Raw genomic sequence first — 25,665 nt, forward strand, 5'->3', positions numbered from 1 at the left:
ATGGGGACAGTGGCAAGGGCCAAGAGCTGCCTGGCTGCAGGGCTGTTACGGAACCAAGTGGCTATAGTCACTGGTGGCGGCACAGGCATTGGCAAGGCTATAGCCACCGAGCTGCTTAACTTAGGTATGTCAGTGTGCCTGGCCCTGCCTGGAGAGCTGGGGAAGGGGCAGAACTGGGGACATTGAGAGGCAAGGGCAGAGTTAGGAATGAGGATCCTGGGAGATGTTGGGGTAGTTTGGGGGACCGTGAGGATAAAGCGGGGACACTGAGGGAGAAGGGGGCAGAGCAGAAGATCCCCAAGGAGAGATGGGTAAACTGCAAGGCAACTTTGGGGGAGAGTGAAGGGCACTGAGGTGAAAGGGTAGGAGTGAAGGTAGGAGCCGATGGGACCCTGGGAGGAGGGTGTCGAGGGAACATGGAGAAGGGTCTGGGGACGATGTGGGAGAGGAATTGAGGGACATTAGGTGGAGAGGGAAAGGGGCTGGTGGGGTCACTGTGGAAGAAGGTCTGGGGAAGACACATGGAGAGGGTGAGGGGCTAACGGGACATGGACCGGGGAGGCGAATGGCAGGAGTGGGATAGGGTTTGCTTAAGAGGGACTCTGGAGTCAGAAATTGGGCGAGGAAGAGGTTGGAGGGTCATTGCGGGGAAGGGTCAGGTCCTGGAGGGTCCCTTGGGAGAAGGGTCAGGTCCTGGAGGGTCCCTTGCGAGGAGGGTCAGGTCCTGGAGGGTCACTGGGGAGAAGGGCAGTGGTTGGCAGGTGTCAGGGAGTTTTCTCTACTGAGAGGAACAGGACCTCTTTGAGAGGCACACTGGCAGGGGGTCCCGTGATTGTGGATCAAAGGTTGGAGGCCAACCTGAAAGCAGGGAATTGTAATGGCATGCGAAGGAAAAACTGCTGATAGCAGCATCAGCTTCCGAGATTATAAGATTTACTTTTTCTAACATTTCAAGCCAATGTCACTAGGCAGCATCCCCGCCCACAATTTAGGATAAATTAGTAACTTTCATAGTAGGAAGAGCAGTAGAGAAAGAGAGAGTCATTCAAGCGAGGAAAGGGAAGGCTTCTGGGGGAGTATTTGCCAAATAGCTGGCTAGTTTGTTATTGGAATGAGAAGACATTCCCTGTGGAAGGGCAGGATAGAAGAAAGGAGGTAACCAAATACTTGTAAGATTGTGAAAGTGGTCCATTTAGACAAAACTGCAGGGTTGAGGTAACCTTTTAGACCAGACTTCAGCTGTCTCTTATCTAAGGACAGTAAGTTTTTACTACAACAGTGGATCAGGGTCTCAGCTTTTACTTTGTTCTTTCGATGTTCTTTATATCATGTTTCTTCTTTGATAGCTGTTGGGGACTTTCTCTGAGCCACCAAAACCCAAACAAAGACCAAGGGAGACTTAGGCTGGGACCTATTGTTGGCCCGTTTTGATGGTTTCAATGACTCAGAGGGAGTGTAAATAGGTATTGTTTCTGTTTTGGCCAGAAACCTCTCAGATTGATTTTTTTACTAGGTAAAAGATCCTCCCCGCCCCCCCCCCCCCCCCCCCCCCCCCCCCCCCCCCCCGCCCAGCTTTAATCACAGAAGCGCCATTGCCTCAGACAGACCGAAACCTGGGAAAGACCTTAGCTTAAAAAGGCCAAGGTCTTCCACTGCATCTGGGCCCATCTCCAGGTGTCCTGATCTATATTTTGCCACTGGACCCAGATGGCTTGGAAGGAGAGAGTGAGGCTGGTGACTCTGCACAGCCCTGCCTCAAATAAATTGAATTCACTTACTAGTTGCGACACTACCTTCCTGATGTCATTGGTTCTCTTCTAGAACAAAGGATGAACAACAACAATGGGGAATTTCCATTATTAGGTCACCAGATTATTGGGGATGGAGAGGTCCTCATGATATTTGTTCATCAGAATGTTGGAAAATCACTGTGGTTCCTGTCTGGGGCCAGAGTCGGACTTGTCTTGGAGTCTGCCGTGACTTGGGTTTGAATGATGCTTTGCACTTAATTGCTATATTGTAACTGTGGGCAAGGCCCTTAACTTCACCTTCAGATTTCCCCTCTGGAACATGCAGAAAATTGTTTTAGCTTCTACCTGTCAGAGTTGTTGTGAAGATCAAGTGACAGAATATATTTTTAAAATGCTTTGCGAACTTTAAGTACTATACTTTAATTTTCTTATCATTTTAGAAGACACAGAAGTGGCTGAAAAGAAAATGGGGAGAAGGTCAGGACACGGGTGAGGAGTATAGGACTGAGAGAACAGCATTCTAAGTGTAGCAAAGTAGATGGGATGAGGGTGTCATCCTTTCTTGGTACTATATTACCCCTTAGTATGCCTGACATTATATTCATTCTCTTATTTCTATTTCTCATCCACAGCTCTACAGAAATCAGGGCAGCTAGGAGGCCTGAGTCTAGAGTCAGGCAGTTCAAATTCAACCTCAGACTCTTACTAGCTCTGGGATCTTGGGCAAGTCACTTAATGCAATTTGCCTCTGTTTCTTCATCTGTAAAATGAGCTGGAGAAGGAAATGGCAAACCACCCTAATATCTTTAGTGAGAAAACCCAACTGGGGTCATGAAGAGTCCAATACAACTAAACAACAACATAGTTAGACATTTTCTAATTAATTAGCTTAAGGATCGGAGACTTATGCAATTGGTGCCCAAAGGCACAATAGAACATCTACTACAACCCCTTTCTTTAATAAATGAGAAACAAAGGACTCATCAAACCTAGTCACCTGACCTTAGATCTTGATTGTGAAATAAGGTTTAGTTCAATTAAGAAAAATGTGTGGTGAAGTCTTAGAAAAGGAGTCCTCAAAGCATACTAGCCACGTGACCATGGAGAAGTCACTTACCCTAGCTGGTCCGCAGTTTCCTCATCTGTAAAATGGAGATAACACTAGCTATAATACCTACCACAATGTTATGAGCTTCAAGTGAGATAACATAGGTAAAGCTAAAGCATAACCTTTAGGACATTTATATAAATGTCAAGTATTATCTTCTAATTTTTCCATTTAGTCAGTCATCTGAGTGACACTGCACTGTGAGGAGAACAAGCCGTCTAACCACTCCTATACTGGTTCATTTTCCTTCTCCCAGTCCCATGCTATGGGTGTCCTATAAGGTTCTGCCCTGGGCTTCTCTTCTATCTCTACATTCTTTCCCTTGCGATTTGATCCATAGCCCTACCCTGTATTCAATTATCACCTCTTTGTGGATAACTCCAAACTATATATGCTACTTTCTCCTGAGTCCCTGGCCCACATTTCTACCCACCTACCGGGCATTTTTGCATACAGGTCCCACTAGTCCCTCTAATTCAACAATCCAAATCTGAACTCATCCTCCTCATCTTCTCTAAACCTGCTGCTCCCACTTTCCAGTGTTCTTAGTTCTATTGGTGGCACCACCATCCACCTGATTACTCAGGTTGGAAACCTCAGACATTAATTTTCTTCCCTCTTCTTTAGTCCTAATATCTATTTAGTTGTGAAGCCCTACCTATTCCACCTGATAAATATTTCTCATGCCCATCTCCTCTTCTAACTAACCTGCCACCCCTATTAAAGGCCCTTAAATTGTTTTCCCTGAACTCTTAACTACTCTCTGCCTCCATTCCTTCCTTTGGTCACTTCATCCTTTTAAATAGCTGCCAATATAATCTTTTTTGTCCCTAGATCTGACCATGTCACTCCTCTGCTCAAAAATTTTTAATGACTCCTCATTGCATTTATAATAAAATAAAATTATTTTAGCCAAATTACCTCTCCAGTCCTATTTATCTTAGGTATCTAAGTGCCAGCTAAGCTAGTCCTCAACCTTTTTCTGGCCTCTTCTATCTTTTCTATTTCATGCATATCATCCCCAAGACAAGACATACATTTTCTCCATAGCTCCATCTGTTGAAATCCCTCTAAGGGTCAGTCTAGGTTCCACCTCCTCCATGAAGTCTTCTTTTCACCAGTTCAGCTGAAAGGGATCCCACCCTCAAATTTCTTATAACCCATTGTCTGGATTTTTTTTTGTACTTGTCATAGACAACATAGATAACTATATGTGTAAAGATCTTATTCCTTTTCCTTCCTTCCTTCCTTCCTTCCTTCCTTCCTTCCTTCCTTCCTTCCTTCCTTCCTTCCTCCCTCCCTTTCTTTCTTCCTTTCTTCCTTCCTTCCTTCCATCCTTCCTTCCTTCCTCCCTTCCTTCCTCTCTTCCTTTTTTTGCATATAAGCTTCTTGAAAACAAACTTTCATTTTTCTTTGTGTAGCTATCCAGTGCCTTGTATATTTTGGGTGTCTTTTTGTTTATTTATCATTGGGTTGTTTTTTTTTTTTTTGCTCTGACCTGTGATTTCTTCAGTTCGGGAAATTGTGATGTGGAAATTCCTTCTACCCACAAAGTCTTACAACTCTTCTGTCTGTAATTTAGAGCCTCAGAGAGATGCCTTTGGCAGTGAGAGGTTAAATGATGCCCATGGTCACGCAGCCAGCAGGTGTCAGAGAAGGGACCTCAATTCTAATCTTCCTGATTCTAAAAGTTGGCCCTTTATCCACTACAACACACTGCCTCTTTTGCCTTGCAAATTTGCCATTGCAAATAGCAATAGCTTAAAAAAAGTTTGTGAAATAAAAGAAGAGAGTATTCTTGGGCTGAAAACTACAGTGTGTGTGAGGTCTAGGGCTATTTTCTTGTTTTAAATCAATCGATAAACATTTATCGAGCAGCTACTATATGACAGACACTGCCACAAGGAAGCCTAGATGTATTTACAAGGACTTTCTTTATGGCATGGGTTCTTATACTGGGGCAAAGAGATCTCTAAGGGTTCATAGATAGATTTCAGGGTGTCTTTGAACTTGTAAGTATTTTGATAACTGTATACTTATGTAATTAGTTTCCTTTATAGTCTTATGTATTTATTTTACGTCCTTAAAAATATTATTCTGAGAAGGGGTCCAGAATCTTCACCAGACTGCCAAAGGAGGATTCATGAGAAAAAGGTTAAGAGCTCCTGTGTTACTGCAAAGGTATACAAATATATCAACAAGCTTTATTGTAAATATAGCAATAGGGTAATGAAACCTGTGACAGGTAAGTTTCAATTACCTGAAGAAATCTGTACTTCATGGCCAGGCACATTACAAGTTTAACAATTGAGCAGAAAAAGGTATTTACATCTTGCATTATCTCTTCTGCAGGAGCATATTTGGACTTGGTGGTGGGGAGGATCATTATCATTGCTATATTGGCGATGTTCAGGCCCCTCCTGTCTTTGTTAATTCATGTAGGCAATCCCTCAGAGGAAGACCATATTGAGTAGATTCTTATGGAAAGACAAATAAGAATTGCATAGGCTGAGAATGCAACTTCTGGTTGGGCTTTGATCTTTGATCCATTAATGGAGTACCCAAACATAATAGATTCACTGAAATATATCTATATTATTGCTGGTAAAATTAGAAACAGCTAATAAGATTTTTAAAAAATAAGTTAATTTTATTTTCTAATAAGATTGTTTTATTTGCTTGTTTTTTTTTTTTACCAGAGTGTAATGTAGTTATTGCCTCACGTAAATTTGCTAGATTAAAATCCACAGCAGAAAAGCTGAATGCAGACCGCCTTCCCTCCAACTCTGCCATTGTTACTCCCATCCAGTGCAATATTCGAAAAGAAGAAGAGGTAATTTTTTTCCCTAAAAGTTATGAAAATTATGTTGAGAGTGCAATATTGTCTTAAGTACTTCTTTGATATGGTTTTTTCTCACCATAATATACTATTGATTAGTAAAAATTCTTGGGAAATTGTTCATCTTTTTCTGTTCAATGGCCAAGTAATCATAGATACTTTTTTGTTTGACCCCCTTTTGAAAATCTTTTTATAATGCGCACTTTCTTGTCTTTATGAGTATAGCATTGTCAACACAATAAATCCAGTAAACGTTAACTGCCTACAATGTGCAAAGTACTATGCTAGATGTTTGGGATAAAAAATAAAAATGAAACAGTCCTTTTGCCCATCTTTATAGTCATCCTTATTCAAACCTTACATATCCAATCCATTATCAAATCTTGGCTTTGCTACATTCACAACATCTCTCCTATATGTCTCGTCTCCACTCATGCAACCACCACCTCAATACCGGTTCACCTCACCTCCCACCAAATTAATTCAACAGCCTTCTATTTGGTCTTTCCACCTTTCCCTTGCCCCCCATCAAATTCCACTCAGCACCACCCCTATTTATACTTCACTCAGGTTTGAGTGATTATCTTTTTCTTTTTAAAAAATAGTTCAGAAATGTTTTTTTTTTCCTAAAAGCTTTACTTACAGTGTTGATTTTAATGAAAAGTGAAAATAAGCATCTATGGCAGTTAATTCCTAATTATGTGTTGAAATCAATGTGTTTCCATATCACCAAAAAAGCCAGTTGAGCTTTTCTCCAGATAAAGTTCAACAGCTCCACCTTCTTTAGTGTCTTATTGAAACACAAAAGCAAAGAAATGTGTAGAGAGGTCTTTGTTCAGATGAGCAATCTGACTCCTGTGGTGTGACAGGTACCAAAGGATATTCCACATGTATAAAGATAGGAGATTGTTCCAAAATAGGACCAAATACCTCAAGGATCAGAAGACTTCCATTCTACATTGACTTTCAAGTCCTAGATAGGGTAGAGAAGGGATATGTAACTCAGATACAAATGAATCCCTGTAACCTGTACACTGACTTAAAAAAAACTTAAATTAACATGATCTATGTTATATTTTTTATTGATTTTGTTAAATATTTCCCAATTACATTTTAATCTGGCTCCAGCCACACTTAGGAGTGCCTTGGGCCAAGTGTTTGACACCTCTGCTCTAGAGAAATGTCTGTTCTTCTTGACTGTGTCTTTGAAATGTCACTAGCCCACCAAATTTGTGGTTAATGTGGACTATGCCTTCTTTGGTAAGGTTCCTAGCATTGTTTCAAACAGAAGCATCACCCACTTCACCAAATTTAAACATTTGTGTTTTCCTCCAAAATTTCTGTGAAAAACTCCTCTCAGTGTTTATAACAGCTATCTCTGTATCCTTCCTAAGTCATCCAGGTGTTGAGAATGGATGAAAGTCTCACCTGAAGTACAGGGAGAAAAAAGGCTGGAGTGATAGATGGCAGATGATTGAACTGGTTCAGCTCTCTGTGGGCAGCCTGCTCTGGACTACAGTCTCAAAAGTTATTCTGTGTTCCCCACCCCTTCCATAAGTATTCCTGTGAGCACAAACACAAGTGCAACTCTCTGAAATATGCAAAGACATGTGGCTCTCAATTTTAACTATGAAAACTTGGCCACTTGCTTAATTTTTGTTTCCCCTTCTCAAGTTTCCAAAGAGAAATTTCTGTCAATTATAATGGATTTATATTCAAATCATTGCTACAAAGCCTGCACTAAGCATATTCCTCCCTTCTGGGGATTTGAGTATTTTCCTTGTCTTTTTTGTTAATTTAAAAAATACACTGAATTCATGTTAAAAACCAACTAACTGTGCAAATGGATGTCAACACAGATCTCACAAACCAGCAGGAGTGAGAACTCATTGTGGAGGAACACCAGTCATGCCAATTTTCACTACTGGGTCACCAGTAACGGTTTGTGCCCATTGACCAATTTACTTTCTTATGGTTGCTTTAGGTCAGCAATTTGGTTAAATCTACATTAGATGTCCATGGTAAGATCAATTTCCTGGTGAACAATGGAGGAGGCCAATTCTTTTCTCCTACTGAACTCATCACTTCAAAGGGATGGAATGCTGTGGTTGACACCAACCTAACTGGCACTTTCCACCTTTGCAAAGCAGGTAGGGATGGGAAATACTCAGAGGAGCTAGGCCTTTCTTCATTTTTAGATCATAAACCCCCCTAAGGAGTATTACTTGCACTGAGGTGTCCAGTTCTTAAAGGAGCTCTGATTTTGCCAGTGTGAATGTTCCCTGCATTGATATACACCGAAGCCTCCCTACAATTTAGTAACTGCCCTTTCTGAGTAGCTAAAATATTCATCATCTTGCAGCCTTCCTGATAGTGAATACCTCCAGATAGGCTTAGGCTGGTCCTCAGAAAATGAACCTGGAGACCTTCCCCAAAACATACGTGGGGTGTTGGTTTGAACTGTGACCTGTCAGACATCAGAATAAGGTCATGCATATGTGGAAAAAGGCTTTTATCTAAGGAAAGATTTAAAAGAGTTAACTGATATGAGAAATTGAAGGGTTAACTGAACAACAGTCTTCATTCCCAGCAACAGTTTGATAAGGATTACACAAGACAGCCATTTTCTGTTTCCACTGAGGACAGAAATAGAGCAAATAGAGAAGAAGGAGAGAGTGGGAGAAGCAAAGTTCTGGTGATAGCAGGTGGGCCAGATTTGGCCCATGGGCTATAACTTGCCAATTGCCGATTTAGGCTGTCAGAAAACTCATTTTTTGACCTTGACATTCTATGAGCTTATGTTTAAATAGTAGAGACTAATAATTCAGTTTCTTTATCTGTAAAATGGAAATATAATACCACTGGCCTCATGGGGTTATAAGGATCAAATGAGAAGACACATGTAAAATGCTTTGAAAGCTTAAAGCATAATGTAAATGCTAGCGAGCTGGATATTAGGAAGAAAACTGGTAGTGTTTGTTAATTTGTATTGATTTGATGTTTGGGTATCCTAAAAAGAGCATGCCTGACAGGACAAGAGTCTTGAGATGAAAGACCTAAAGCTGGAAGGATTTTTAGAGGTCATCTCATCCAATTCTTTCATTTTATAAATGACAAATCTGAAGCTCAGAGAGGTCACTTGTCCAAGGTCACTTAGGTAGCAAGTGGCAGAGCAGGAATCTGAACTGAGATGATCTGATTTCAGAATTACCCTTTACTCTATTACCCCATGTTGTCCGGAAATGATTTAATTGGATTGTCTTTTGTCTATTATACAGTTTACAGGTCCTGGATGAAGGAACATGGAGGGTCTATTGTCAACATCATCACCATGTTAAAAAATGGATTTCCTAGAGCTGCGTAAGGATTTTTACATCCTTGTTTTGTCCTGGAATCCTGCTTAAACTCTTTTAAATGCCTCTTGTGATTTCAGACTGCCTTCTTTTTCTTTGGGGGCTTTAAGAAGATACTTTTAAAGTATTCCTATATTCTTGGCACCACACTTAGGTCCACTTTTGTTATGGTATTGCTTCTTTTGTAAGATGATGTAACCAAAGGATACGCCAAGGATTGACATAGTCCTCATGGTCAGGACTGGTAAAGGCTCCTGGATGCCATAGATGTTTCAGATGATCTAATGTATATTCTTTCTGAGAGTCATATCATAGATACTGCGTGCGTATCATCATCCTACCTTTCCTCACCATGATTTCCTTTGTTAACTATCCACAGAGGACTCTAGGATAAACAGTTTTTTTTAGACTTTCTCAGGTCTCAGTCTTTTTTTTTGATGTGTTTCACAATAGATACAGGTTGAATTATCTATGAAATCCTTAGGTACTACTTGGAGTGTGTGTCATTTCTCCTGAGATGTTTTCCTGCCTTTTTACCTTTTCATGTTTCAGATGTGAGTTGAAAATACTTTTTTGGCAGGGGTGGGAAGGGCTCTTCTAAGAATTCTCTTAATTTTTAAAAATTTAGTATTTTATTTTTCCCCAATTATATATAAAAATAATTTTTAACATTTGTTTTTCAAATTTTTTGAGTTCCAAATTCTCTCTTTCCCTCCCCCACATTGAGAAGGCAAGCAATTTTATATAGGTTATACATATGCACTTGTGCAAAACATACTTCCATGTTAGTCACATTGTGAAAGGAAATGCAGATAAAAAAAACAAGAAAAGTAAAGAAAGTGAAGTAAAAGTATGTTTCAATCAGCATTCAGACTCCATCAGTTCTTTCTCTGGAGGTGGATAGCATTTTTTCATCTTAAGTTCTTCCGAATTGTCTTGGGTCATTGTATTGCTGAGAATAGCTAAGTCATTCACAGTTAATCATGTTACAATATTGCCATTACTATATACAATATCCTTCTGGTTCTGCTCATTTCATGTTGCATCAGTTCATGTAAGTCTTTCCAGGCTTTACTGAGAGTATCCTGCTTGTCATTTCTTTTGTTATGATAGTATTACATCACAATCACATAAAACCACTTGTTCAGCCATTCCCAAATAGATGGACATCCCCTCAATTTCCAATTTTTTGCCACCTCTAAAAGAACTACTATAAATATTTTTGTACATATAGATTTTTTTCCTTTTTCATTGCTTTGGAAACAGACCTCATAGTGGTATTGTTTGGTCAAAGGATATGCATGGTTTTATAACCATTTGGTCATAGTTCCAAATTGCTCTATAGGATAGTTGAATCAGTATACAACTTCACCAACAGTGCATTAGTCTTTGAATTTCCCCATCTCCTTTCCAACATTTGTCATTTTCATTTTCTAACATCTTAGACAATCTGATAAGTGTGGGGTGGAGGCTCAGAGTTGTTTTAATTTGCATTTCTTTACTCAATAGTGATTTAGAAGAATTTTTCATAGGACAATAGATAACTTTCATTACTTTGTCTGAAAACTGCTTGTGCATATCCTTTGACCATTTATCAATTGAAGAAAGACTTTTATTTCTATAAATTTGACTCAATTTTCTATATATTTGAGAAATGAGGTATTTATCAGAAAATTCGCTACAAAAATGTTTTGGGTTATGATTACTATGTATTTCCCTCTATCCTATTTACCTTCTATTTCTCCAACTTTCCCCTTTCACCCGTCCATTCTCAAATTCGTTTTGCTTTTGACTTTTACCTTTTCCAATCTTCCCTCACTTTTATTTCCCCCCTCCCCCCACCCCTTGCCTTATCCCCTGCCCCTCCTACTTTCCTGCATGGCAAGATAGATTTCTCTACACAACTGAATGTGTATGTTATTCCCTCTTTGAGTCAATTCTGATGAGAGTAAGGCTCATGCACTCCACATGTCCCCTACCTCCAGCATCTTCTCCACTGTAAAAGTTCTTTTGTGCTTCTTTCATGTCAGATAACTTACTCCATTCTACCTCTTCCTTTCTCTTTCTCCCAGTGCATTTCTCTTTCTCATTAATTATTTTTAGAAACCGTCCCATAATATTCAACTCACACCTGTGCTCTCTGTTTATAAATACTCTATAACTGCCCCAATAGTGAGAAAGTTTTTAGGAGTTACGAGTATAATTTTCTCATGTTGGAATGTAAGCAATTTAACCTTTTTGAATCTCTTATGTTTTCTCTTTCCTATTTAGCTTTTCATATTTCTCTTGAATTTTATATTTGTAAGTCAGATTTTTCTATTCAGATCTGGTTTTTTCATTAGAAATGCTTGAAAATCCTCTATTTCATTGAATATTCATTTTTCCCCCCGAAGGATTATACTTAGTTTTGCTGGGAAGGTGATTCTTGGTTGTAATTATAGCTCCTTTGCCCTCTGGAATCATTCCAATCTCTCTGATCCTGTAATGTAGAAACTGCTAAATCTTGTGTTATCCTGACTGGGTCCCCATGATATTTCAATTGTTTCTTTTTGGCTGCTTGTGATATTTTCTCCTTGACCTGGGAGCTCTGGAATTTGGCTATAATATTCCTGGGAGTTTTAATTTTGGGATCTCTTTCATATGGTGATCAATGGATTCTTTCAATTTCTGCTTTTCTTTCTGGTTCTAGAATATCAGGGCAGTTTTTCTTGATAATTTCTTGAAAGATGATGTCTAGGCTCTTTTTTTGGTCATGGCTTTCAGGTAGTCTTTAATGATCTCTCCTGAATCTATTTTCCATGTCAGTTCTTTTTCCAATGAGATATCTCATATTTTCTTCTATTTTTTCTTTCTTTTGATTTTTTTTTGATTGTTGCTTGATGTCCTTTGGAGACATTAGCTTCCACTTGCCCCATTCTAATTTTTAAGGAATTATTTTCTTCTGTGACATTTTTTATCTCATTTTCCATTTGACCAATTCTTCTTTTTAAGGAGTTGTTTTCAAGAGAAAAGGACCCATATGTACAAAAATATTTATAGCAGCTCTTTTTGTGCTGGCAAAGAATTGGAAATTGAGGGACTGCCCATCAATTGGGGAATGGCTGAACAAGTTGTGGCATATGACTGTAATGGAATACTGTTGTGCTTTAAGAAATGATGAGGGGTGCCCAGATAGCCAGGTCTCAAGATAGCAGCATGTGTGTTGCATCGCTGTGGAGCTGAGCAGTTGGGGGCCATGGCCGCTGCCACCGGGGGAGCTATCAGTTCCAAGCTAGAGGAAAAGACAGCTCATACCAGCCTTGCACTGTTCAAAGGGGAGACTGGTGTTAAGTATGGCATGGTGGGGCTAGAGCCCACCAAAGTAGCCCTCAATGTGGAATGCTTTAAGGAGTGGGCTGTGGTGCTGGGTAACACTGCGGTCACCTTGGGTCAGCCCTATTTGGGAAGTAACAGTCAAGAAATCTCAGCATTTCCAAATAGGTGTGGTGGATGTAGGCATACCTTGGGATTGCTGCACTAGTGTGGATGATCATTCCTGGGTGTTCACCTATGCTCACCAGAAGTGGCATGCCATGCTGGCCAATGAGAGTGCCCCCATAATTGGCATTGGCCAGCCTGAGAAGGTGGAGCTTCTGCTGGAGTATGATGCACAAAGACTGAGCCTGGTGGATGTAAGCTGGTCTGCTGGGGTATACACTGTAAGGACAGAGTTCTGGGGCCCAGTGATGCCTACCTTTGACCTTTGGGATGGAGAATTGTTGACCTACTCAAGGCTTGGTGTGCCTGAAGAAATCTAGTGTGGTGTAACAAGAGCCTTTCACTGAAGCCCTTGGGTGGGCCCTTTTATATATCCATTCCAGTTTATTCTAATTCTTATGCCTACTCAGCCAGCAGTATCAGGCAGTTGTACAATATCTTAAATCCATATGACATTCTTTCTTCTGTTCCCTATGGAGGTTGAAGAGACAGCTTCCAATTCTCCCAGACAGATATGTGTCTGATTTTGGTGGGGACCAGTTTGGTTATAGAGGATGACACCTGCGTCTCCCATTGAGCCACTAACTAGTCTTAAATTTTTCCCATTCTGAAAGTTTGCCCCTGCAGCTCCACGTTAACTGCATGAGACATAAACCAAGGTGTCCCTTTCCTACTCTGCCCATATTTGGATTCTACTGGTTTTGTGTTTGGGGGTTCTACCAAACTTCTCCAGAATGAGCTTTTTCTCCCTGTGGCTAGAGAAATGGCAAAGTTGTCAATGTGTCATTTCCCCTTTCTTTGTGCAGTACATAGAGTCTGGACTTTTAACTCATTTACAAATGCTTTATTGACTCAGTGTGCTGTAGCCTGAGAACATGGCCCTGACCCTAACAACCTCAGAACCACATTACCTGTTAGCCCCACATAGCTGCAACCGTTCCTATCCAGGAGTCTTTCTACCTGTCCAGATTCCTACAGCCAATCAATCAGTTACAATTGTGGAGGACAATGGATTAAACTTAGGGGTTAGCTAAGCCATGGGTACTGGGAGCTGGCATTCTTTCCTTTGAGAATTTTGTAAAGGGGTTGCTGGGCCGAAGGTCTCACCTCACTCATGTTTGGCACAGACATTTGAAAATTTTCAGTTTTAAACAAATCATACAACAAATAGTATTCTCTGGGTCATGAACCCATTATCCCCTTCATCCCCTAATTAGAAGAGTATGATCTTTGACTTTTCCCTAGAGTAAATGAGAACCTATGTAAAGCAAGGTTTGAAGTATACATAGTGGCTATTACTGTATAAATATACATTCTGTTCACCATTTGGCCCCTCCTACTGTAGTGATGGTGGCTAAACACCCCTCATCAAAGGAGAAAGGAAGAAGGCTGGGTTTAACAAAAATATTGATTTGTGTAATTAAAATTTATTGATCACAAAAAAGAAATGATGAGCAGGTAGATTTCAGAAAAACCTGAAAAGACTTATATGAACTGATGCTAAGTGAATTGAGCAGAACATTCTACATAGTAACAATGACCAAATGACCAAAGTAATGACCAACTTTGATAGACTGAACTCTTCTCAACAATACAATGATCCAAGATCCAAATGATCCAAGTTCAAAAGATTCACAATGGAAAATATTATGCACAGTCAGAGAAAGAGCTGTGGACTCTGAATGCAGATCAGAGAATACTATTTTTTTCCTTTTTTGTTTGTTTTTTCTTTCTTTTGGTTTTTCCCTTTTGTTCCAGTTCTTTCACAATATGACCAATGTGGAAATATGTTTAACATGATTATACATGTATGCCTGTGTCAGATTGCTTGCTGTTTTGGGTAGTGGGGAGGGAAGGGAGGGAGGAAAAAAAATTTGGGACTCATAATCTTATAAAAGTGAATGTTGAAAACCATTTTTAAATGTAATAGGGGAAAAATACTATGGGGAGGGAAGAGTTGTTTTCTCAGTGAATTTTTGTTTTTATTTTTCCATTTGGCCAATTCTGGTTTTTAAGGAGTTCTCTTCATTGGATTTTTGTACCTCTTATCATTTGGCCAATTCTGTTTTTTTAAGGTGCTATTTTCTTCGTATTTTTTATGCTTCCTTTACCAATCTGTTCACTCTTTTTTCCATGATTTTCTTACATCACTCATTTCTCTTCCCAATTTTTTCTCTGCCTCTTTTACTTGATTTTAAAAATCCTTTTTAAGCTCTTCCATGGCCTAAAGCCAACTCATATTTTTCTTTGAGACTTTGAATGTAGGAGCTTTGGTTTTATCTTCTCCTGAGTTTGTATTATAATCATCCTTAATCCCATTCTAACTTTTTATGGTCAGGATTTTTTTTCTGCTGTTTGCTCATTTTTCCAGCCTATTTCTTGACTTTAATTCTGTGGTAAACTGGAATTCTGCTTCTGTAATGGAAAGGGCATTGTTCCAAGCTTCAGGTTTTTTGTGTAGCTTTTCTTCAAAGATGATTCTGAGGACCTCTAAGTTTTTGGTATTTCCGAGGAGATATGATGTAGGGTGAGGTGTATTTACTATTCTCCTGGCCTGTACTCTAGTGTCTGAGTGACCACAATCACTCTTTACTGCTTGGAATTGTAAACAGGGTCCCAGTTCCCCCGTGGCCACAATGCCTCATCACCTTGGGACTGAGAGGCAGAGCTGCAACCCAGATTTAAGTATGAATAATGCAACAAAGTCCTGTCCCTGGTGCCAGCATAAGGGGCCCTGTAATTTCCCTTGAGTTTTTCAGCGGGGTATGACTGCTTGTAGACTAAAGAGTTCTATGTTCCAAGCTTGGGGGGATGTGCCAGCTCTGCTACACCAGCACTTTTCCTTCCCCAAGAACCCCCAACCCGGACTGGGCTTAGATCTTCATCAGGCTCTTTATTCCTGCTCTGATCCATCACTTAATTCCTCCCACCAGGTGGGCCTGGGGCCTGAAGCAACTGCAGCTGTAGTTCTGTAGCTACCCCACCTCCGCTGCCCCCGGGGGGCGGTGGCCGAACAGTGAACTTTCACTCTGTCCCCAGTAGCTTTTCCCACTAACCTTCTCTGTTGTCTTTGGTGTTTGTGGGTTGAGAAGTCTGGTAACTGCTGCAGCTCACTGATTCAGGACGCCCGGCTCCTGGTCTGGTTGGTCCGCGCTGCCCATGCTGGGCTCAGCTCCGCTCAGCTCCGCTCCCCCCTGCTCCCAGCTCCGTGCGGGATAGATCTTACCCAGAGACTATCCAGGCTGTCCTGGGCTAGAACCCTGCTTCCCTCTGCTATTTTGTGGGTTCTGCAGTTCTAGAATTGGTTCAGAGCCATTTTTTATAGGTTTTTGGAGGGACTTGGCAGGGAGTTCACGCTAGTCCCTGCTTTCCAGCTGCCATCTTGGCTCCGCCCCCATCCCCTGTAATTTCCTTCTGAACAGTTGTCTGACTCCCTCACCATCTGTGGGCTGAGAGGTCCAGAAACTGTCACTGCTGCCACTAATTCAGTCCCCACCAAGGCTTACTGCTGGTTTGCTGTTGCATGGCCTCTGCTGTACTGTGCTCTACTCTCCCCCTGGAGTGACAGACCATTCCTGCTGACCTTTTAAGTTGTTTTGGGCTGAAAAAATTGTTTTACCCCATTCTTTTGTGTGTTCTGCCACTCCAGAATTTGTTTTGAGGCATTATTTAGAGGTTTTGGGGGGGATTTTGGGGAGAGCTCAGAGGAGTCCCTGATTTTTCTCCACCAGCTTGGCTCCCAATGATACCTTTTAATTGTTCCCTTTTTAAGGAATACCTTTTTGTCTTTTATTTTTCAAGTACAGTTTTTACTTCTTATTTTCAAATTATTTTTCTTTACATAAAAAGCAATTTAGTGAAACAGTCTAACTTGAGAGACTTTTTAGTCACAAAATCTTTCAGATAAAGCAAAAGCAGTACAATGATAGACATTTGATGCCAGGTCACAGACTGAGTTGAAATCTTTGGGTAGAATGGGATGGAACAAATCACTAGAAACTGAACCATCTAGTAATTTTTTAAAGGATATCAACCCTAAATTCTTCATCTTCCAATAAAAGTTGTGCTACTCTTAAGCTCACAGTTGATCTTTATTTCTACCTGGAGGGAAGATACTGGAGGGAATGTCTTCACATCAAATAACTTTGTATAATCAGATTTCCAAGCTCCAACCATGGCCTGTGCACCACCTCTAAATGTAATATCAAAGTTGTTTTTGTTTTAATTTTTGAGTATGTGTCCCCAATGCCTAATGTGATATCTTTTAAAGAGTGGTTTCCCTATTTATTTTCATAAATTTAGGTGATGCATAAGGAGTTTTCTTTTAACATCATTTGGTTTTCAGGATAATTTCCTGGAACTTGCTTGAAATGCTAAAGTGTTTCCTCTCATCTTCTAAAAGACAGTAGTGGTGTAGTCCCAAGCATTTTTAAGCAGGAGTATCTTATTTGAACTGTTCTTCTGTGACTTAGTGCACCAGTTAGTTTTCATGAAAATATGAATGATTAGTGGAAATTGAATGAACTCTTAAGTTTTTTTCTTTAAAAGGCACAGTGGAGCAGCAAGAGCTGGTGTTGAAAATATGAGCAAAACTCTGGCAATGGAATGGGCCTGCCATGGAATAAGAATCAATTGTGTCAGTCCTGTAGGTAACCAGTTATGGGTATACAATCTGTGTACTCGTTGATACATTTTCCTTGTTAGTCATAGGTATATTCTATATTAATATTAACTACAAAATAGGACATTAGGCAATATACAAGTTAGAGAGCACTTCTATATATTGTCAAAGTATTCTCTGTTGTATAACAAAGTTCATAAAGAATTTTTCTAGTTCATTCTTGTGTTTTGTTTGGTTGGTTTTAAGTCCATGAGAGAGGCTGGAGGCAATGAACTTCAAGTCAAAGTGTTAAGGAGGGAGGAAGAGTAATAAGTCTACAAAACATACGTAAACTAGCAGGAAAATATTCTGTGTATGGTAAAAGATCCAGACTTAAATCTCTTTCAAAGGTGAAGGGCATCTGGACATTGTATATTTTTTTTTAAATTTAGGAAACACATTCTTAGAGGTACTGAGAAATAAAGTCTTTTCTTGTTTGTCCTTACTCTTTACTGTTGACTGGCTGGGCAACTAGGTTGGAGACCCTGGTTGGTAAGTATTGCTATGTTAGTAGGTAATCCACTTGGAGAGAATAAATTAAACATGATATTGTTGAGAAGCGTAAATAGTAGCTCTGGGGATCTCTGTATAGGATCTCTTCTGCTATGTACATCTCCTTTCTGATAGTTCTAGCTGCAACAACTCTTCTTTGGCTTAAATAATTGTGAAAATTTTCCCTTTTTATCCCTCAACCTAGGGAATAATTTATTCTGCAACAGCGTTCAGCAACTATAAAGACTATGAGGAGGATGTATTGAAAAGATATTTTCAACATTGTGCAGCTAAGAGATTTGGTGTTCCTGAAGAGGTAATCTTTCTTTCTCTGTCTCTCTTTGTGCCTGTCTCTCTTCTCCCTCCTTCTTCCTCTCTTCCCCATGTCTGTCTCTTATTCTTTTTCCTACCCTTCTCTCATTCTTCTTCCCTTCCTATGTCCCTTTTCTTTTCATATAGCCATAGAAAGTTAGATCTTCAAGGAACATTGGGGAAGGGAGGAGGGGCAGAAAGAATTGTGGAGGGAACAATTTTTAATCAAACTTTAAATAGTTAATGGATCCACTATAGTGGAGAGATCTTCACACTAGGCTATGTGAATAGACAGAAAAGAGGTACTTGGTCTTCAGTGCCTTCTGGTGCAGTTAGAGAGTAACTACTAAAACCATATGCATTTCACAATCCAGTCATTTTGGGAGAAATTGCTGTTTCTCAATTAATGTAGTCTTTCAGGTTAGTGAGCTCTAAGGCAGGGTCCAAGTCATTTAATTATGAATACCAACTAGCATCCAGCTTCCTTAAGTTAATTATCTTGAGATAATGGATTCAGCAGTTTGAAACATGTGTGTTTAAATGAATGAATGGAAGATTTTTCATATGTGCTGGGAAGAACAGTACCTAAGGTGAATTTAAAAACAGCAAAATTATTTATCCCAATACATGAACAAAAATAATGCTGGCTTTACATTGAAAAAAATATGAGCCCTATATATAATCAGATCTGATAGTGATGGTATATAATAATGTGGATATTACAGATTAATCATATATATGACAAATGAAAATTCATTTTGTTTCCATCTTGTATATTGAATGTATACACACATCTGATTTTATTCAGGCTATCCCCTGTACTACTTCATATTTCACCATTACTTCATTCCATATAGACTAAAAAAAGAGAATTGGCTTTTACCTTTACAACTTTTACCCTCTTATTCAGTATTTTCCACAATTATTGACACAAAAGCAATAAAAGCAATGCATAGTTACAATATACAAAGCACATATGGAGTCAGAATTTTGCTTTAAGATATGCTATTCAGGAGCATTTAAAGTAGAAACCATAGACATGTGTAGGGCCATGGACCTAGAAGCTACCTCATATTTATTTTCAACAGATGGAAAAATTTCCTGACAATGAAGGCTAGCTAAAAATAAAACAGTATTCAGAAAATTATTGCTTAAAACAGAGTTCACATAAGCAATTGACCCTGGTTGTGACAGAGGGGGTTTTGTTTTAGGTGAGAGGTACTAAATTATATATAAGAATCAGTCTACAATTGTGATTCTGTGAGATAGCTACATATATATATATGTACATGTACATGCAGTTAGGAAAAAAATATATAGATATGTATCTATATGTCATATTGCACGCATGAATATAAAATAGTTACCTTTTATTTCTTAGATCTCTTCCATCGTGTGTTTCTTGTTATCTCCTGGTGCCTCATATATTACAGGACAAACAGTGAATGTTGATGGTGGTAATGCTTTATATTCCCAAAGTTGGGACATACCAGGTGAGTCATAAAGCAAAATAAGTGAGCAACAACTTTGCGTCTTGCTGTTTGGGCTTTTAAATTTTGTTAAGTGATTCCTTGAATTTTAAGATCTCTCTCTCTCTCCCTCTCTCTCACTCTCTCTCTCTCTCCCTCTCTCTCTCTCTCTCTCTCTCTCTCTCTCTTTCTCTCTCTCTCTGTCTTAGAGGACATTGAAGCAACAAAAGAAAACTACTAAATTTATGCTAACTAATTTGAAAAAGAAAATTATTTTTAACATAAACTCTCTTTGCAGAATTTGGCTATATAGAAAATCAGTTTTTTCTCTCTGTAGTCTGGATAGATGAGCACATATTAAACATATATTGACCGTCTTGACTGGTTCAGTGGTTGGAAATAGAGTACCCCAAATAATTCTGTGTGCAATGAAATGTTTGACTAGTTAGAACAAAGCTTAAAATCAGTACTAAGTAAGAATGAGAAGAACTCTGCCTGTAATGATAACTTATTAATACAGGCTGTTGATGCTGATAATTGGGACTTATGTAAAGAAAAAGACATTACTACTGATCATCACTATTGCATAAACAAGTTTAGCCAAGATAAAATAGAAATCACAGAAGGAAATTCAAAACATCTCAAAACCTCCTTAGCGACACTTGAGATCTTTGCCAAATAGAGACATTCAGCATCCAATGATAATACAATTTTAGGATTTAAGTTCATTTGCGGAATGTTACAGAGGAGTAGGGTGGAAAATGATGAGTGTTATCGCCTCACAAATCAGTGCAGAGAATGGAGGGGAAAGCAATTACCCAAGTAAACTTCATTTGAGCTCTAAGTCAGATTATCTTGAGAGAATTTAGAAATGAAACTAGGAAAGCAACATAAGTGGAACAATTATGGTAGTATTTCCACAACATAATGTTCATCATGAGCTCCCTCTTCTCTTTATCTCAAAGGCCTTTGACATCGTCTCTATGCAGATGACTCCCAGATATATATCCAATCCCAATCTCTCCCCCACGCTGCCATTCCACATCATCAGTTGCCTATTGGATATTTCAAACTGGATGGCCTGAAGACATCTCTGATTCCAGACTGAACTCATTATCTTTACCCCGCCACTTCTTTTCTCAATTTCTTATTTCTGTTGAAGGCACCACCATCCTTCCAATCTCCTAGGTTTCTGACCTTGGCATTATCCTCAATGCCTCACTCTTCCTCACCCAACAACAACATCTTTGACATCTGACCCCTTCTCCTCACTCATGCAACTACCATTTTAGTTCAGTTCCTCATTTCTTCTTTTTTTGACTTTTTTTTGAAGGGGGGAAGGCAAGGCAATTGGGATTAAGTGATCCTCTTTGCTTCTAACCTAGATTATAACAGCAGCCTCCTTATCTGTCTGTATTTCAAGTTTCTCACCACTTCATTTTTTTCCTATATACTGCTGACAAAGTAATTTTTCCTAAAGAGCAGATCTGACAATGACCTTGCAACTTAGTCAACTCCAGTATTGCTTCTAGAATAAAATAGAAAACTCCTTTTTACCTTTTAAGTCCCTTCACAAAGTGGCACCAACTTATCTTCTTAACTTCATTGAACGTTATTCCCCTCCCACACTCTAATCCAACCAAACTGGCCTTCTCTGTGTTCCTCACACATAACATTCCACCCTCTCTTTGCCATGCCTTGGCTTTAGCCAATTCAAATGTGTGGAGTGCACTCTCTTCCTACTTCCTCATAGAGTCCATCTCTTTCTTTAAGACTATGCTCAGACACTCTTCTGCAGGAAGCCTTTCCTGATCCATCTCAACTGCTAGTGCCCTCCCTCCCAGACTCCCTCATATTCAAGTATTTTGTGCATATTTTTATTTATTAACTTTATCTTTGTTGTATTTATGCATACACTTGCCTCCCCCATTTTAATATCCATTTGGAAAAGCATTTATTAAGCATTTATGTGCAAATCGCAGTGATGAGTGTAGGAGATATAAATAAAAACCAGAGGCTATCCAATGGAATGTATATTCCCTGTGGATAGGGATTCTTTCATTTTTTTGTACCAGCATCTGAGATCTTGGGAAAATACATCACATGTAGTAGGGGCTTAATAAATATTTTTTGATTGATTAAGTGATCATGTTCAGAACTTTTACAACCCCGTCTCCAATGTGACATAGTAAGAAGTGGAAATGGTAGCAAAGGAGATGAAGATACAAAGAGCAGCTGAATCATACCAAGTACATATGGAAGAAATGTGTACTGAGGGTGGTACAATTTTAAAAGCATTGGAATATTGATATGATAATATGAAAAAGAAGAAAAACAGCTGGAAAAAATCACTGTCACTATTACCACTAACAAAAAGGTTATCCAGAAAATATTGATAACTGCAGACCCATTTGTTTTCTTCTCATGTCTGTCAAATCTTTAAGAGATGGATCTATACATTTATTAGTTCAGCAAATATATTAAGCACATACTATGGCCAAGGTAAGATAGCTAGTAATGCAAAAGAGTTCAGGAGAGAAATTTGGGCTGGATATAGAAATGATTTGGGTTCAAACCCAAAGAAATATACAGATTTGGAAGTATTTCTGCATAGAGGTGAAAATTGAACCCAGGGAAGCTGAAGAGCTCCTCAAGGGAGCAAGTGGTTAAAACTAGGTTAAGGACGGGCCCTTGTGGGACGCTCATACTTAGTGGTTAAGACAAGATGAAGAGGATCAAAAGATTAAGAGATCTAGAAGTGGGAGATACCTTGAACGCCAGCCTGAGAGGTGGCTAGAGCCGACCAAGGTCATACTTGTCTTCTACTTAAAAGCCTTGGCTCTGCCTGTCAAATAAAGCAAAATCTCCTTATCTTGCCAATCAGAGGTTTCCACAGTCTGGCTCCTACCTTCATGTTCAACTTTATCTCATAGTAGTTGCCTTCAGGTAGTCTGCCTTCTGGCCAAATTGTTCGACTCTCCATTTCTCAAGTGAATCTCCTCTCCCCTTTCCATACCTTTGCTCTCTCTGTTCCTCATACCTGGAATGGATTCCTTTCCTCTGTGCCATTTCCATGTCTTGAAGTTCTTCCCTTCCTTAAATGCCCGACTCAGGTGCCATATCCTCCAGGAAGCCCTCCTTGCTGTCTCCTTTTCCCCACCCCTGCAAGAAAGTGATAGTTGATCTCCTTTCATGACTTTCTCTAACAATGTTTAACATCTCATAGCAAGGACATCTTTGATGAAAAGAGAAAAAGGAAAAATGTCCTTATATGTGAGAAAAAAAGGGACTGAAATAAATGACCTCTAAGGTCACTTCTAGTTCTAAATGTATGATGCCATCATCATAGGGCTTCCTTAGTGGACTTTATGACTACTGGAAAGGGGTCAACTGAACAATCCACATATGAAAAACTAAGTAGAAAATGAACATCTGTTGTTCAGTCTAGGACAGTTTATTGAGTTATTGCATATATATATGATATAAGTCCCCTTTATGTCTCTTTGTGTCAAGAGAATATGAGGAAGGCCTACAGAACATAGATGAGCCTTCTGTGGCAAGCTTATGAGAGGACATAGACAAGTCCCAAAGCATGGATGAATATGAAGGGACTGCAATATACATCACTGTAAGGAAAATCTATGACATGGATTCCAGATTCATTCAAAATGTTTACACACACACACACACACACACACACACACACACACAGAGAGAGAGAGAGAGAGAGAGAGAGAGAGAGAGAGAGAGAGAGAGAATTGAATAGGATTAAGTAGTAAGTAGGTGGAAGGATGTGCACTGGTTTACAGTTTGGAAATTGCACATTGGTCTCAATGATCCTGCAACATTCATCTTTTTAACACCAGTATCTTTCAGTGATGTTCAGTTTCTCTGCAGTTGTTTTTTAGTTGTGTCTGACTTTTCATGCCCCATTTGGGATTTTCTTGGCAAAGATACTGGGGTGGTTTGCCATTTTCTTCTGCAGTTCACTTTACACATGAGGGAACTGAGGCAAACAGGGTTAAATCCTGACATACCACAATCTAGAGTTAATTCTTTTGAGTTACTTAGAGGTCAGTAGAAAGATATAGTTGACCATAAATAGGCTGTGGAATTTTTTTATACCAGCTGTGACTTGAATACAGAAAATGACATAAAATATACAATTTAATAAATGTATAATCAGAAAGAGTTGGGCTATTCATGTGGTGAAGGCAGATAGACTGCCCTACTTCTTTACTACAAAGCACAGAAGACCTAAACTAGGGGTTCTTAACTTTCTTGAGTGTCATAGGCCTCTTCATCAATCTGGTGGAGCCAACCTTCTCAGAATTATATTTTTTAAATGCATAAAATAAAATATATGGGATTACCAAGGAAACCGATTATATAGTGATACACTTATCAAAACTTTTTTTTCTTAACTTTTAACCAAGAGAAAGGATTTTAATGTGTTGATCAGATCCTTTATAAAGGATTTATGGGATGATATGGACAAGAATCCTGCTAGATAAAATGTAGATGGATTTTAACCTGCATAGAGTGGAGAAAAAAGGAAAACCCAAAGGATGGCATTGTTGTACTTATTATATGCCTACTTTGTGCCAGGCACTGTGCTAAGAGTTTTATGAATGTCTCATTTGATCTTCACAACAGCCCTAGAAGATAGGTGCTATTTTATAGATCTTTCAGGTAGATGCTATTTTATAGATGAGGAAACTGAGGCAAATTGACTTGCCCAGGGTCATACAGCTAGTAAGTATCTGAAGCCATACTTGAACTCATCTTCCTTATACCAGGCCCGGCACTTTATGCACTGTACCATCTTGCTAGGAAGCATGTACCAACATCATCAAGATACTGGATCTGTTGAAGCACTAAAGTATATTATTCTGAATATAGATCACCTTTGCATAAAAGCTATATTCCCCAAATGAGATCTTTTTACAAAAAAAAAGATGCTGTCACAAACATAAAAACCAAACCCACCAATTTTAGTCCATACTCATATTTTTTTATGTCAGATTTTGATTATGCAATATAATCTCTGTTCATACCAATGTCATAAAATGCCTTCATAATTTGAGTTAATTAAATCATAATTAGTGAATGTGCTCAATGTTTTCATAATGGTGTGGTTGCCTCCACTAGTTTTAGGGGATTTGTTGGAAAGACAGTCCTAGGCCTGGGATGGGTTTAGGAATATGCTTATTTCCTAAAAAGGAAAAAAAAATTCACACATTTGCCAATAATAACTCAAGTGTTATTTCACTCATTTAATCTTAACAGACCATGACAACTGGCCTGATGGACTATGGGACCTTTCCACAGTCAAGAGATTGAAAGCTTCCATTAAGGAGAAATCCCAACCTTAAACAGAGGAAAGTAAGAAAATGGAGTCTTTTCTACTTCCAGCTGAAGAATGAATTTTAGCACTTTCTGGGAATTTATCCTTTTTATGGAAAATTGCTTACTGCTTTTTAAAAATCATCAGTTATATCTTGGCACAAAGGATGCCTTGAAAGAATTTTAAAAGAGTCCTTCGGTCTGCCTGTTTTTAAAATGTTGGTGTAGGTGACTAAGAAATTAAAAAAACATAAGCCTCAAGTGATCACCTCTCCTGCTTTGATCCTTACCTCTTAAAATTCAGAATATTTAGAGAGATTAAATGTACTTGTTTACCATTTTAAGCAGTTGAATGAAGAAAAAAATTAATGGTGGTGTTGTTTCTTCCTTCCTAGCTCTATTGCATAGCCCAAAAGTGAGAGAACAAGTTTGAATAGTGATGGAATTGTGGCTTTTGCAAGCACTGTTACATAACCCAGTTAATTGGAGGTGGACGTGTCTGCTGTTACTGGATCAATAAACTTATATTATGTTTAACAATGTCTGTTTCTGTTTTGTTTCTAAAGTAAAAACGCCATCTGTTACAATACACATACTCACACATACTAAAATCACAACCTTTATAGTAATTTTTTGGATGTGCATATTGTACAGAATATTCAGGAATGCAATCTTCAGAGGAGAGCCAGGCTTCTGTGACTGCAGAGAGATGGGAAGAGTTTGAGAGGAACAGAAATCGAATGAATTGCCATTTGTTAAAAACAGGCACTTTAAGATTAGGACATTAGATGAGATTCTAAATGTTCACTGTTTCTTTAAGAATACATTATTAAGGGGCAGCTAGGTGGTGCAATGAGT

The 25,665-nt window shown here is 39.0% G+C and overlaps 1 protein-coding gene and 1 pseudogene across 1 annotated transcript; both read left to right on the forward strand.

The window, feature by feature from the left end:
* LOC118847123 (peroxisomal trans-2-enoyl-CoA reductase-like) lies at positions 1 to 24,836 on the forward strand. The gene is made up of 8 exons (XM_036755719.1): positions 1 to 124; positions 5,559 to 5,692; positions 7,683 to 7,848; positions 8,977 to 9,058; positions 17,077 to 17,173; positions 17,886 to 17,996; positions 19,374 to 19,485; positions 24,751 to 24,836. Exons 1-8 carry the CDS (start codon positions 1 to 3, stop codon positions 24,834 to 24,836), a joined length of 912 nt encoding a protein of 303 aa, XP_036611614.1.
* LOC118845962 lies at positions 9,283 to 12,848 on the forward strand (annotated as a pseudogene).
* Positions 24,837 to 25,665: the final 829 nt, after the last annotated feature.

The sequence above is a fragment of the Trichosurus vulpecula genome, chromosome 4 (assembly GCF_011100635.1).
Source record: "Trichosurus vulpecula isolate mTriVul1 chromosome 4, mTriVul1.pri, whole genome shotgun sequence".
Classification (NCBI taxonomy): domain Eukaryota; kingdom Metazoa; phylum Chordata; class Mammalia; order Diprotodontia; family Phalangeridae; genus Trichosurus; species Trichosurus vulpecula.